The 12,779-nt window shown below is 35.8% G+C and overlaps 2 protein-coding genes across 2 annotated transcripts; both read left to right on the forward strand.

The window, feature by feature from the left end:
- Positions 1-9,798: 9,798 nt before the first annotated feature.
- Positions 9,799-10,920, forward strand: LOC112717616 (uncharacterized). The gene has a single exon (XM_025769598.1). It carries the CDS (start codon positions 9,799-9,801, stop codon positions 10,918-10,920), a length of 1,122 nt encoding a protein of 373 aa, XP_025625383.1.
- A 265-nt stretch (positions 10,921-11,185) lies between these two features.
- LOC112717617 (uncharacterized) lies at positions 11,186-12,438 on the forward strand. Its single transcript, XM_025769599.1, has 2 exons — positions 11,186-12,031; positions 12,355-12,438. The coding sequence occupies exons 1-2, from the start codon at positions 11,186-11,188 to the stop codon at positions 12,436-12,438; spliced, it is 930 nt and encodes a 309-aa protein (XP_025625384.1).
- The last annotated feature ends 341 nt before the right edge of the window (positions 12,439-12,779 follow it).

Here is a 12,779-nt window from a genome sequence, read left to right on the forward strand (position 1 = left end):
GCATGCAAATTTTTTCTATGCAGTATGCAGAATGAAAAATGCAATGAATGATATGCAAAAATTCCAGGTTCAATCAAAATTCAAAAATAGACAAAAATTCAAACTGAAGAAGAAACGATCATACCATGGTGGGTTGTCTCCCACCTAGCACTTTTAGTTAAAGTCCTTAAGTTGGATATTTGGTGAGCTCCCTGTTATGGTGGCTTGTGCTTGAATTCATCCAGGAATCTCCACCAATGTTTGCAAATCCAATATCCTCCGGGATCCCAAATCTTGTTTCTACACCCGTCTTCAAGTTGATTATCATGATTCCATCTGGGTGGTTCAACTTTAGAATTCTCACTGAAGCGTCCAAACAACTTCCTAGACCCATTCAGTTGAGCTTTACACCAACCTTTGCGTTTAAATTTTGAGCTTCCAACCATAATGAACCTTGCAGGACAGATCTTACCACTAATCATCTTCTCCTTACTCTTAATGCCACAAAGAGATTTAAGTTGACCATCCGTCTCCAATAGCCCATATTCAAGTGGAATTAGAAAGCTAAGGGATATGAATTTTACCCACTTGAATGTTATGAAGGATGATGGCAACTTCAGGGGAGGTGTTTCTAATGAACGTGCAAGCTCCACTCCCTTGTGCTCCTCTTCGACATCTGCCACCTCTTTGTAATCTTCAATATCAACCTCTTCCTTTTGGTGAATTTCTTCCAATTTAATCTCTTCCTCATTGTTCACCAAGGGCATGGGATGTTATGCTTCTTCTTCTTTAATTTCCAAGTCAAGTCCAATGGGAGAGGATTCAAATGTAGATAAGAATTCATTAATGATTGAATCCATCTCTTGATCGTCTCCTTCAAAGTCTTTAACTATGATATGCTTTGGAGGTTGTACACCCTCCTCAACATCAGCTTCAAACGTCTTTGAAGGATGCTCTATAACTTGACTTTCCCATGGAGGTTCAGCATCTCCTAAGTCTTCAACCATTGCCTCCTCTTCTTCTTAAATAATTCCAGCTTCCTCCACTTGTTCCAGTACAAATTCATGCTCCTTACTGTCCACCGGAGTTTCTAATGTCTCCTTCATGCTACGTTCTTCATTAGATTGTCCACATGAAGCCATGGGGGTTCCTTGAGTATCCGAACATCGGGAAGCTAATTGATTTATCGCTTGCTCCAGTTGATGAAGGGTTGCATGAAATTGATCTACTAATTCCTTGAGGCGAGCCTGTGATTCTTGGGTCGATCCAAAAATTGGCAGTGGTGGTTCTTGGGAGTAATTGGGGTGGAATTGGTGTGGTTCTACATATGGTTCATACGGTTCATAGCGTGGTTGGTATGGTGGATATGGGTTAGGGTCATATGGAGGTGAGTGGCGGAAAGGGGGTTGTGAGTGTGGTGGTTCAAAGTTATGTTGTGAGGATGGTCTCTGAGCATATGGTGGGGTTTGTTTGTAGCTACTAGGCGGTCCACCATATCTATCAGCTTGGTATGCATTGTAGAATGGTCTTTGTTTGTGATATCTAGGAGGGTGTTGTTGCCTAAAGGGTTGATCAGATCCTCTAGGCTCCGTCGATCTTTGATTGCTTTGACCCTGATGCATATTCCTATTATAGCTTCCTCTTCCTGCAACATAGTTCTAACCAGACTCATAGCTAAAGGGGTGAGAGTTCATAGTAGTGAGAGAAAATAAAAACAAAAACTAACAAAAGGAAAATATTTTGGGAAAGATTTGAAATATTTTTTTAAAAAATATTTACAATAACCAATAATAAGGCACATGTTTGAAATTTCCCGGCAACGGCGCCATTTTGAAGAACTGAAGATTGATGGTTTAGAAGTTATAGTAAACTCTCGTTGTAAGTATAGTTACTAAACCAAGCAATCAACCTTTCTTACAAACGTTTTGGTTGTCACAAGTAACAAACCCCTAAATAAATTGATAACCAAAGTATTTAAACCTCGGGTCATCTTCTCAAGGAATTGCAGGGAGGTATGACTTATTATTGGCTATGAAAAAGGTAAAATTTTGGGGGTTTTGAGAATGAGGAACAAGTATGATAAATGATAAGCGAAATAAATAAATAACTATAAAATAAACTCTTGGTAAGATATGAAAATTCGGAAGTCCTATCCTAGTTACTCCTATGAGAATGGAAGTTAATCCCACTTAGTTAACCTTTGCGTAAGCAAGGGAAAGTCAAGTGAATCAATTGGTTAGAATTCCCAAGTCCTAGCCAACTCCTAAGGAAAGACTAGAGTTGGTGGAATTCAAATTAATTAGCCGACATAACAATCAATCATGAATAATTGATAACTCAAGAGCTTCCAGTTAATCAATTAAAAGCCAAGAATATAAAAATCTAGATAAAAAATCATAGATCTAAAAATACCTCAAATAATATTATTTAAGAAAATCCTAACATGAATGGGCATAAGCCAAATAGGCAACATAAGTAATACAAGCATCAAAGTATCTGAAAGTAAAGGAGAAATACAAAGTAAAAGGAATATTGAACCTGATGAAGAGTTGAAATCCTAAATCCTTTAAGAGGAATCCTAACCTAAAATCCTAAGAGAGAGGAGAGAGCCTCTCTCTCTAAAAACTACATCTAAAACTATGGAAAGTGAATTATGAAAGCATGTTTTTGAATGGATGCATTCCCCCACTTTATAGCCTCTAATCTGCGTTCTCTGGGCCAAAAACTGGGTCAAAAACAACCTAGAAATCGCTGATTGTGAAATCTGGTCCGTATAGGTCGCGGCAAAGTGACGCGGAGGCGTCATCCACGCGTCCGCGCGGATTGAAGTTCGCAGATGCGACGCGTCCGCGCGAAGCGCACGTTCGTGTCACCTATCTGTACGGCCATTATGGCGAATTATATATCAAATCGAAGTCCCAGACGTTAGCTTTCCAACGCAAGTAGAACCGCATCATTTGGACCTCTGTAGCTCAAGTTATGATCATTTTAGTGCGAGAGAGTCAGGTTGGCAGCTTTGCAGTTCCTTCAACTTCTTGTATTCCTTCTACTTTTGCATGCTTCCTTTCCATCCTCTGAGCAATTCCTGCCCTGTAATCTCTGAAATCACTTAACGCACATATCAAGGCATCTAATGGTAATAAGAGAGGATTAAAATAAAAGGAAATAAAAGTCAAAGACGCATGTTTTCAATCATAGCACAGAATCAGGAAGGAAAATATAAAACATGCAAATCATATGAATAAGTGGGTAAAGAGTTGATAAAATCCACTCAATTAAGTACAAGATAAACCATAAAATAGTGGTTTATCAAGACTCTCAGTCATATTGACCTCTTTTACCAGAGAGTCAATAATATCAATGCTCATGCAATCGTTTGGGGTGTGTGGATGCTGCATAGCTTTGACAACATTCAACTTAAACTCGTCCTCATTGACTCTCAGGGTCACTTTCCCTTTTTGGATGTCAATGAGGGTTTGTCCAGTTGCTAGGAAAGGTCTTCCTAGAATGAGAGTTGCACTCTTGTGCTCCTCCATTTCCAGCACCACAAAGTCAGTGGGAAAGGTAAATGGCCCAACCTTGACAATCATGTCTTCAATCACGCCTGATGGGTATTTAATGGAGCCATCAGCAAGTTAGAGACATATCCGGGTTGGTTTGACTTCTTCAGTCAAACCAAGCTTTTTGATAGTGGATGCAGGTATTAGGTTGATATTTGCCCCGAGGTCACATAGAGCTTGCTTGGTACTGTGCATGGTATCATAAAGCTTTTGGGATCTTTAAGCTTTTCTGGTAAGCTTTTCAGAATGACTGCACTACATTCTTCAGTGAGGTAAACTTTTTCAGTTTCTCTCCAATCCTTCTTATGACTTAAGATCTCTTTCATGAACTTAGCATAAGAGGGTATTTGCTCAAGTGTCTCTGCAAACGGAATCTTTATTTCAAGAGTCCTGAGATAGTCTTCAAAGCGGGCAAATTGCTTATCCTGTTCCGCTTGGCGGAGTTTCTGAGGATAAGGCATTTTGGCTTTGTATTCCTCAACCTAAGTTGCTGCAGGTTTATTACCTACAGATGTGGGTTGAGAAGCCTTTTTAGAGGGGTTGCTATCAGCACTTGTATGTGTCTGATCTCCCACTGGCGTTTGAATGCCAAGGGTGGAAGCTGGAGTGGCGTTAGACGCCAACTCCTTACCTGTTTCTGGCGTCTGAATGCCAGAACTGTGCTTCCTTTGGGCATTCAACGCCAATTCCTTGCCTGTTTCTGGCGTTGAACGCCAGGACTGAGCATGGGTTGGGCGTTCAACGCCAGCTCTCCACTCCTTTTCTGGCGTTTGAGCGCCAGAATTATTCCTCTCTGGGTTCTGACTATCCTCGGAGGGATTTTGGGTAGCAGTTTGTTCATTTCTTGGCTTCTTGCTGCTTGAAGTGAGGTATTTAATGTTTTTCCACTTCTTAATTGAACTGCTTGGCACTCTTCTGTTATTTTGTTTTGATAACTGCTGTTCTGTTCACTTTAGCTGCACTTCCATATTCATATTAGCCATTCTTATCTCTTGTAGTATCTCCTTGAATTCGGCTAGCTGTTTTGTTAGAAAATCTAATTGCTGATTGAATTCAGTAACTTGTTCTGCAGGACTTAGTTCAGCAGTTACTGTTTTAGCCTCTTCTTTCATGGAAGGTTCACTGCTTAGGTACAGATGCTGATTTTTGGCAACTGTATCAATGAGCTCTTGAGCTTCTTCAATTGTCTTTCTCATGTGTATAGATCCACCAGATGAGTGGTCTAGAGAAATTTGAGCTTTCTCTGTAAGCCCATAATAAAAAATGTCTAACTGCATCCACTCTAAAAACATTTCAGAGGGGCATTTTTTAGCATCTCTCTGTATCTCTCCCAGGCATCATAAAGGGATTCATTGTCTCCTTGTTTGAAGCCTTCGATGCTCAGCCTTAGCTGTGTCATCCGTTTTGGAGGAAAATAGTGATTCAGGAATTTTTTTTGACAGCTGTTTCCATGTCTTTATGCTGTCCTTAGGTTGGTTATTTGAGCACCTCTTAGCTTGGTCTTTTACAGCAAATGGAAACAGTAACAATCTGTAGACATCCTGATCTACTTCCTTATCATGTACTGTGTCAGCAATTTGTAAAAACTGTGTCAAAAACTATGTAGGTTCTTCCTGTGGAAGACCGGAATACTGGCAACTTTGCTGCACCATGATAATGAGCTGAGGGTTCAACTCAAAGCTACTGACTCCGATGAAGGGTATACAGATACTACTCCCGTATGAAGCAGTAGTGGGGTTAGCATATGACCCCGGAGTCCTTCTAGACTGTTCATTTCTATTTAGGTCCATGATGGAAAAAGGGAGATGATGTGGATTTATTTTATTTATTTTATTATATAAAAAAAATTATTTTCGAGATAATAAAGTAGAATAAAATAAAAACAAAAAAAACAAAAAATAAAAAATAAAATAAAATAAAATTTGAAAATATTTAATGAGATTTTCGAAAAAGTGAGGAGAGAGAAAGTGGTTAGGATATTTTTGAAAAAGATATGATTTGAAAAATTTTGACCAAGTCAACCCAAGTAATTCGAAAATTATGAGAAATTAAAGGAAAAGATTTTTTTATTTTTGAATTTTATGATGAAAGAGAAAAACACACAAAAGACACAAGACTTAAAATTTTTAAATCTAATGCTCCTTGTTTTTCGAAAATTTTGAAGGGAAAATACCAAGGGACACCAAACTTAAAAATTTTAAGATCAAAATACAAAGAAGACTCAAGAACACCTTGAAGTCTCACAAGAACAATAAGAACAAAAGAAAGAACACCAAACTTAAAATTTTTGGGAAAACTAAAATAAATTTTTGAAAATTAAAGAAAAATTAACAAGAAAACACCAAACTTAAAGTTTGGTACAAGATTTAATCAAAGAAAAATTATTTTTGAAAAAGTTTTAAAAAGAAGATACCCAATTGCCAAGAACATAAACCAATGCTCTAGCCAATTGAGCTATAAATTTAACGTGTTTTAATATTGTATAAAAATTAATATTTTTGAAAACTGATATTTTGAAAAAGCACAAGGAAAACACGAAAACACACAAAACAGGAAAAACCAAAGATCAAACAAGAAAAATTGAGAAGAACAATTTGAAGATCAAGAAAAAATAAAGAACATGCAATTCGAAAATTGAGAGACAAAGAAAAGCATGCAATTGACACCAAACTTAGAACATGACACTAAACTCATAAAAAAAATGAAAATTCAATTAAGGAAAAATAATATTTTTGAAAAATTTTTAAAAGGAATAATAGAAGATGCAATCCTAGTGACTCTAAACCAAAAAGACAAATTTTTCCTAATCTAAGTAACAAGAATCACCGTCAGTTGTTCAAACTCAAACAATCCCCGGCAACGGCGCCAAAAACTTGGTGCATGAAAATTACACTCACACTATGTAACTCCGCACAACTAACCAGCAAGTGCACTAGGTCGTTCAAGTAATACCTTACGTGAGTAAGGGTCGAATCCCACGGAGATTGTTGGCTTGAAGCAAGCTATGGTTATCTTATTATTCTTACTCAGGATACCAATAGGGTTCTTTAGTTTTAATTGTAAAAAGTAAAAGGGCATAAGATAAGTACTTGTTACGCAATAATGGAGAATATGTTGGAGTTTTGGAGATGCTTTGTCTTATGAATCCCTATAACATAATGCTTTCTCACTTTCATAAATGCAAGGCTCCTTCCATGGCAAGCTGTATATAGGGTGTCACTGTTGTCAATGACTACTTCCCATCCTCTCAGTGAAAATGGTCCAAATGCTCTGTCACAACACGGCTAATCATCTGTCGGTTCTCGATCATGGGGGAATAGGATCCATTGATCCTTTTGCGTCTGTCACTACACCCAACATTCGCGAGTTTGAAGCTCCTCACAGTCATCCAATCCCTGAATCCTACTCAGAATACCACAGACAAGGTTTAGACCTTCCGGATTCTCAAGGATGCTGCCAATGGATTCTAGCTTATACCTCGAAGATTCTGATTAAGGAATCTAAGAGATACTCATTCAATCTAATGTAGAACGGAGGTGGTTGTCAGGCACACGTCCATGATTTGAGAATGGTGATGAGTGTCATGGATCATCACCTTCCTCATATTGAAGTGCGAATGAACATCTTAGATAAAAACAAGCATGTTTGAAAGGAAAACAGAAATAATTGCATTAATTCATCGAGACGCTGCAGAGCTCCTCACCCCCAATAATGGAGTTTAGAGACTCATGCCGTCAAAGAGTACAAAGTTCAGATCTAAAATGTCATGAGATCCAAAATAAGTCTCTAAAAGTTGTTTAACTACTAAACTAGTAACCTAGGTTTACAGAAAATGAGTAAACTAAGATGGATAGTGCAGAAATCAACTTCTGGGGTCCACTTGGTGTGTGCTGGGGTTGAGACTTAAGCTTATCACGTTCTTGGGCTGTTTCTGGAGTTAAACGCCAGGTTGTAACCTGTTTCTGGGGTTTAACTCCAACTTGCAACCTGTTTCTGGCACTGAACGCCAGAATGCAACATGGAAATGGCATTAAACGCCAATTTACATCATTTATCTTTGCGCAAAGTATGGACTATTATATATTTTTGGAAATCCCTGGATGTCTACTTTCCAACCCAATTAAGAACGCACCAATTGGACTCCTGTAGCTCCAAAAAATCCATTTCGAGTGCAGGGACGTCAGAATCCAACAGCATCAGCAGTCCTTTTTCAGCCTGAGTCAGATTTTTGCTCAACTCCCTCAATTTCAGCCAGAAAATACCTAAAATCACAGAAAAATACACAAACTCATAGTAAAGTCCAGAAATATAATTTTTGCCTAAAAACTAATAAAAATACACTAAAAACTAACTAAAACATACTAAAAATTACATGAAATTACCCCCGAAAAGCGTATAAAATATCCGCTCATCAGTGATTCCTCAAGTCAGTTGTTCCATCATAGAAATCCATATCGAGAGTTTTGAAATTTTTAGGAACCCTAGCTTGCATGATCTCTTCAACAAACGAATCTTTTCCTTCCAGAGAACTTTTCTCCCGATCTGTCCGATTGCTCCGTCTCTAGAGGTCGGCCTCCAACCTTAAGAACTTTTTCTTCAGCTTTTTTCTTCATCGTACCTCCCTTCGCAATACCTGTTCTGCTTCTCGTTATCGTTCAGCTTCCAGTTCAAGTTGTTCTAGTCGCCCACGTGCACGTGAACTAACCCATGATTTCTGTTGGATGGGGTGGCTCTTCATCCTCTGATGGATGTTATGAATGGATCTGCCGCGGTTGAGGGTTTCTCGACGTTCCTTCCCCATGGGGTGCTTTCGTTCTTTCTTGGGGTGGAGGTAATGCTAGCGTCAGGTCGTCAGGGTGGTGTTCCGGTTCTGATTCAGACGCCGTATAACCGTCTTCGTATTGATTGTCCACCATTTATCAAGGGTTGAGCTCTAGGTCCCCGACAATGGCGCCAATGTTCCGAGGGTTACCTGAAATTAGGTTGCTTTTTAGGCCTGAACGTGAGGAGGTGGGGATGGTACCTACAAGAGACTCCGATACTTAAGTTAGCAAGGACTTTAAGTAGGTTTTTGGTAGATAGGGACTTGAATATACCTGAGGGGTATCAATGTATTTATAATAGAATAGATAACTACATTTTAGAGTGGTTTCACCTTTGATGGTAGATGACCGTTCTCTTTATCTTGGGAATTTGTTGAGATCTCTCTTTTAGATAAAGTAAAAAATAATAAAAAAATGAAAAAATAATTATTTATTTAGATAAGTAAAATTGGACTTTTTATCGAATAAGTAGAAGCCTTTTTAATAATCTTTATTCTTATTAGACTTGATTTTATTTTAGGACAGAGTCTCAACAAAAACCAAAACACATAAAACAAGATAACAAATTTGTTACCTCTGCAAAAATTTTCGTTAAAAAAATTAAATGCATATGACAAATGGTATTCATGCACCACAGGGGTGCAGGTACATATAAGTAAAGGGGAGCAATGTCCCCCCAAAATTTTAGTTTTTATTTAAAAAAAAATTAGTTTGGTCCCCCCCTTTTTTCTTTATTTCCCAGCCCCCTGCCCCCTCTCTTTTTGTTCTATCTTTTCCAACTCCCCCCTTTTAATTCCTACAAAAAAAAACCCAGCCCAATAGCCCATTCCCTATCCTTTTTTTATTTCCCAATCCCTATCCCTTTTTTATTTTCCAACGTCAGTTTCCCATCCCCTTTTTTATTTTCCAATTTCCAGCATACAACTGGTCTCTCCCTCTCCCCCTTCTCGCTTTGGCTTTCCAAAATTGTAGGTAACAACTTTTTCTATTTTTTTTCTTTATCTCTTTAATCTTCTTATCTTTTACAGTTTTACCTCTTTGACTCTTATTTTTTTTGTTTTTTTGCAGATTAAAAAAAAAGATAATAGTTTAACAAGTGATTTTTCACTCTTCTTTCTCAAAAAAGGTTCTATTTTTATTCTTTTTTATATATTTAGTTATTTACTTAATTAGTTAATTTATTATTATTTGTTAATTAAGTTTATATTATTATGTTAGTTTGTATATTTAGTTTTTTTTATTAGTTAACTATTTAAATTTAATTACAATTTTATATTATTTATAATTATACTAGGATGTTAGTATTATTGTTCTGAATTTTAATATTTTATTTTAAATTGAAATATAATTTTTATATATATAAAGATTTAGACTGTAATTTACACTTTTTGCTAAATATATTTTTAATTATAGGAACTTATTTGGCCATTTGAATTATGAGTAAGTTCAAAACCATTGATACATTTTTTAAAAGAAAAGATCAAGAGAATGAAGATGCTTCTACTATTACTACTCCAATACTTGAGGGGTCATCAAATTTCATTACTTCAAGTTCTTCATTGAATAGCTCAAAGCGTCCACGACTTCTTCCAAATCAACTGGATGTTTTTCGTTTGGAAAGAGATCCTGGAATGCGACCAATGATTTGGAAGTTTCCTCCAAATAAAAGAGATGAAATCCGTCGGGCTTATATTAAAGTTGGGCCAAATCAACCAATTCTTGATAATTATCCATTTTCTGGTGATAAAAGTCATCGTCGCTTTCAAGCTTCATGGTTTAAATTGTTCCCATCTTGGTTAGAATATTCTATAGAAGATGATGCTATATATTGTTTTCCGTACTTTATTTTTGCTAAGGAACCTTCAATCAATACGGGTTCAAATGCTTTTATTGAGAATGGTTTCAGGAATTGGAAGAAAGTAAATAGTGGAAAAGAATGTGCTCTTTTGAATCACATTGGCAAAGGTCCTAACTCATTCCATCATAAAGCGCTGAAATCATGTGATGATTTGATGAAACAATCACAACATATTGACAGACTTCTTCATAAGCAAACATTAGAAGAGATTGAAAAGAATCGAATTCGAGTAGGAGCATCTATAGATTTCATTAGATGGTTGACATTTCAAGGTTGTGCATACAGAGGACATGATGAAAGCCAAAGTTCAAGCAACAGAGGTAACTTTTTGGAAATGTTGAAATTTTTTGGATTTTACAATGAAAGAGTGAAAAAGAATGTTTTGAAAAATGCTCCAAAAAATGCTAAGTATACTTCAAATGATGTCCAAAAAGAAATTCTACATATTCTTGCTACTAAGGTGAGAAATTCAATTAGAGAAGAGATTGGAGATGCCAAATTTTGTATTATTGTTGATGAAACTAGAGATGAATCTAAAAAGGAGCAAATGGCCATTGTTTTGAGATTTGTTACTCTAGATGGTTTTGTTAAAGAGAGATTCTTTGATATTGTGCATGTCACTGATACTTGTGCAACAACTTTAAAGAAAGAATTGATTTTTGTCCTTTCTCATTATACTTGTGCATTGTTTTGCTCATAGGTTACAATTAGCATTGGTAGCAGCTTCAATAGAGGTACTTCAAATTCATGACTTTTTTACTCAATTAAACTCTATTGTCACTATTGTTAGTGATTCTTCAAAAAGATATGATCAATTACAAGAAGTTCAAGCAATTGAAAATGCAAACTTGGTTGCTCAAAATGAATTAGAAACAGGCAAAGGTGCGAATCAAATAAGCACTTTACAAAGAGTTGGGGATACTCGATGGAGCTCTCACTTTAATTTTATTTGCAGTTTGATAAAAATGTTTACTGATACCAATATTGTTCTCAATAATATCATTGAAGACGGGACAACTTATGCACAAAGAGGTGAGGTTTATGTTGTTAGTAAAATATTATTGTCATTTGAATTTGTTTTCACTTTGCACTTGATGAAAGAAATTAGGGGAATCACTAATGTTCTTTGCCAAGCACTGCAACAACAATCTCAAGATATTCTTAATGCAATGCATATTGTTTCTACATCAAAGTTACTTCTTCAACAATTAAGAGATGGTGGATGGTGCAATTTTCTTGCAAATGTTAAAGATTTTTGTGAAAAACATGAAATTGAAGTCCCTAATATGAGTGCACAATATGTTTTTGGAAGAGGTCGATCTCGTCAACCAAGTGTGACAGTTGAGCATCATTATCGAATAGATGTATTCTTGGCAACAATTGACTCTCAAATACAAGAGTTGAATAGTAGATTTAATGAGCAAACAATAGAGCTTTTGACTTTGAGTTGTGCTTTGGATCCTAAGGACAATTTCAAATCATTTAATATTGAAGAAATTAGCAAGTTAGTAGAGAAATTTTATCCCCTTGACTTTCCTTCTAATGACCTAAATATTTTGAAATCTCAGTTGCAACATTATCAGCATGATATACCAAATCATTTGAAAGGCATTGGTACACTTTTTGAATTGTGCAACAAGTTGCAAGAAACGGGAAAATCAAGAACTTATCACATGGTTGATAGATTAATACGTCTTGTTTTGACTCTACCAATGTCTATAGCAACAACAGAAAGAGCTTTTTCAGCAATGAAAATTGTTAAGACAAGACTCCGAAATAAGATGGCTGATGAATTTCTTACAGACAATTTGGTCATCTATATAGAAAAAGAATTAGCAGCTATTTTCGACACAAATTCAATTATAGATGATTTTAAAAATAGAAAAAAACGTCGAATAGCCTTTTCATGATATAAAACTATAAGTAGTAATTTTTATATATTATTGTCTTACTTTAGTTGAGATTATATATATATTTTTTTAATTTTATCAATAGAAATAGTTATATAAAATATAACACCATCCCCTAAATAGTTAGCCTAGCTCCGCGCCTGATGCACCAAGTCCATAGTACAAGATGAATCTGCAACGGCACATATAGTTAGTTTTATACTCTATTAACTCTTGTTTTTTAGTTTTTGTTCATTCTTAATCACCCAGAGTTCATACTCATCCACTTACACCGTTGTGTAACTGACACAACACCTCTCTTAGCTTAAGACTCGACAAAACTTAATTCACGTACACAGCAACGATAAAAATATGAACAAAAGATTTCTCATTTTTATTTCAAAAACAAACTATACAACATAAACACTTGTCTCTGTATCTTTAAATTATTTTATTATTATTTTTTTGCATTTTCATTTTTTATTAATAAATAAATAAAAAAATATATTGTATGTTGGTCAGTTAAGACATACCTTCTATATGATTAATACTAAATATGTCTACTCTCCTTCAACTCAATTTATTCTTTTTCTTTTCTTTTTTTTTTTTCTTGTTGGATACTAATTATCTGAAGGCGTTTTTTTTTTCATTATAAGATCTAACACTGATA

This window comes from Arachis hypogaea, chromosome 10 (genome assembly GCF_003086295.3).
Source record: "Arachis hypogaea cultivar Tifrunner chromosome 10, arahy.Tifrunner.gnm2.J5K5, whole genome shotgun sequence".
Taxonomy (NCBI): domain Eukaryota; kingdom Viridiplantae; phylum Streptophyta; class Magnoliopsida; order Fabales; family Fabaceae; genus Arachis; species Arachis hypogaea.

Bases quoted from the DNA above. Each gene is read 5' to 3' on its own strand.
- LOC112717616 (XM_025769598.1), top strand. From the start codon at position 9,799: ATGAGTAAGTTCAAAACCATTGATACATTTTTTAAAAGAAAAGATCAA.
- LOC112717617 (XM_025769599.1), top strand. From the start codon at position 11,186: ATGTTTACTGATACCAATATTGTTCTCAATAATATCATTGAAGACGGG. The intron at 12,032-12,354 runs GTCATCTATATA...CTTGTTTTTTAG, and splicing joins AATTTCTTACAGACAATTTG to TTTTTGTTCATTCTTAATCA.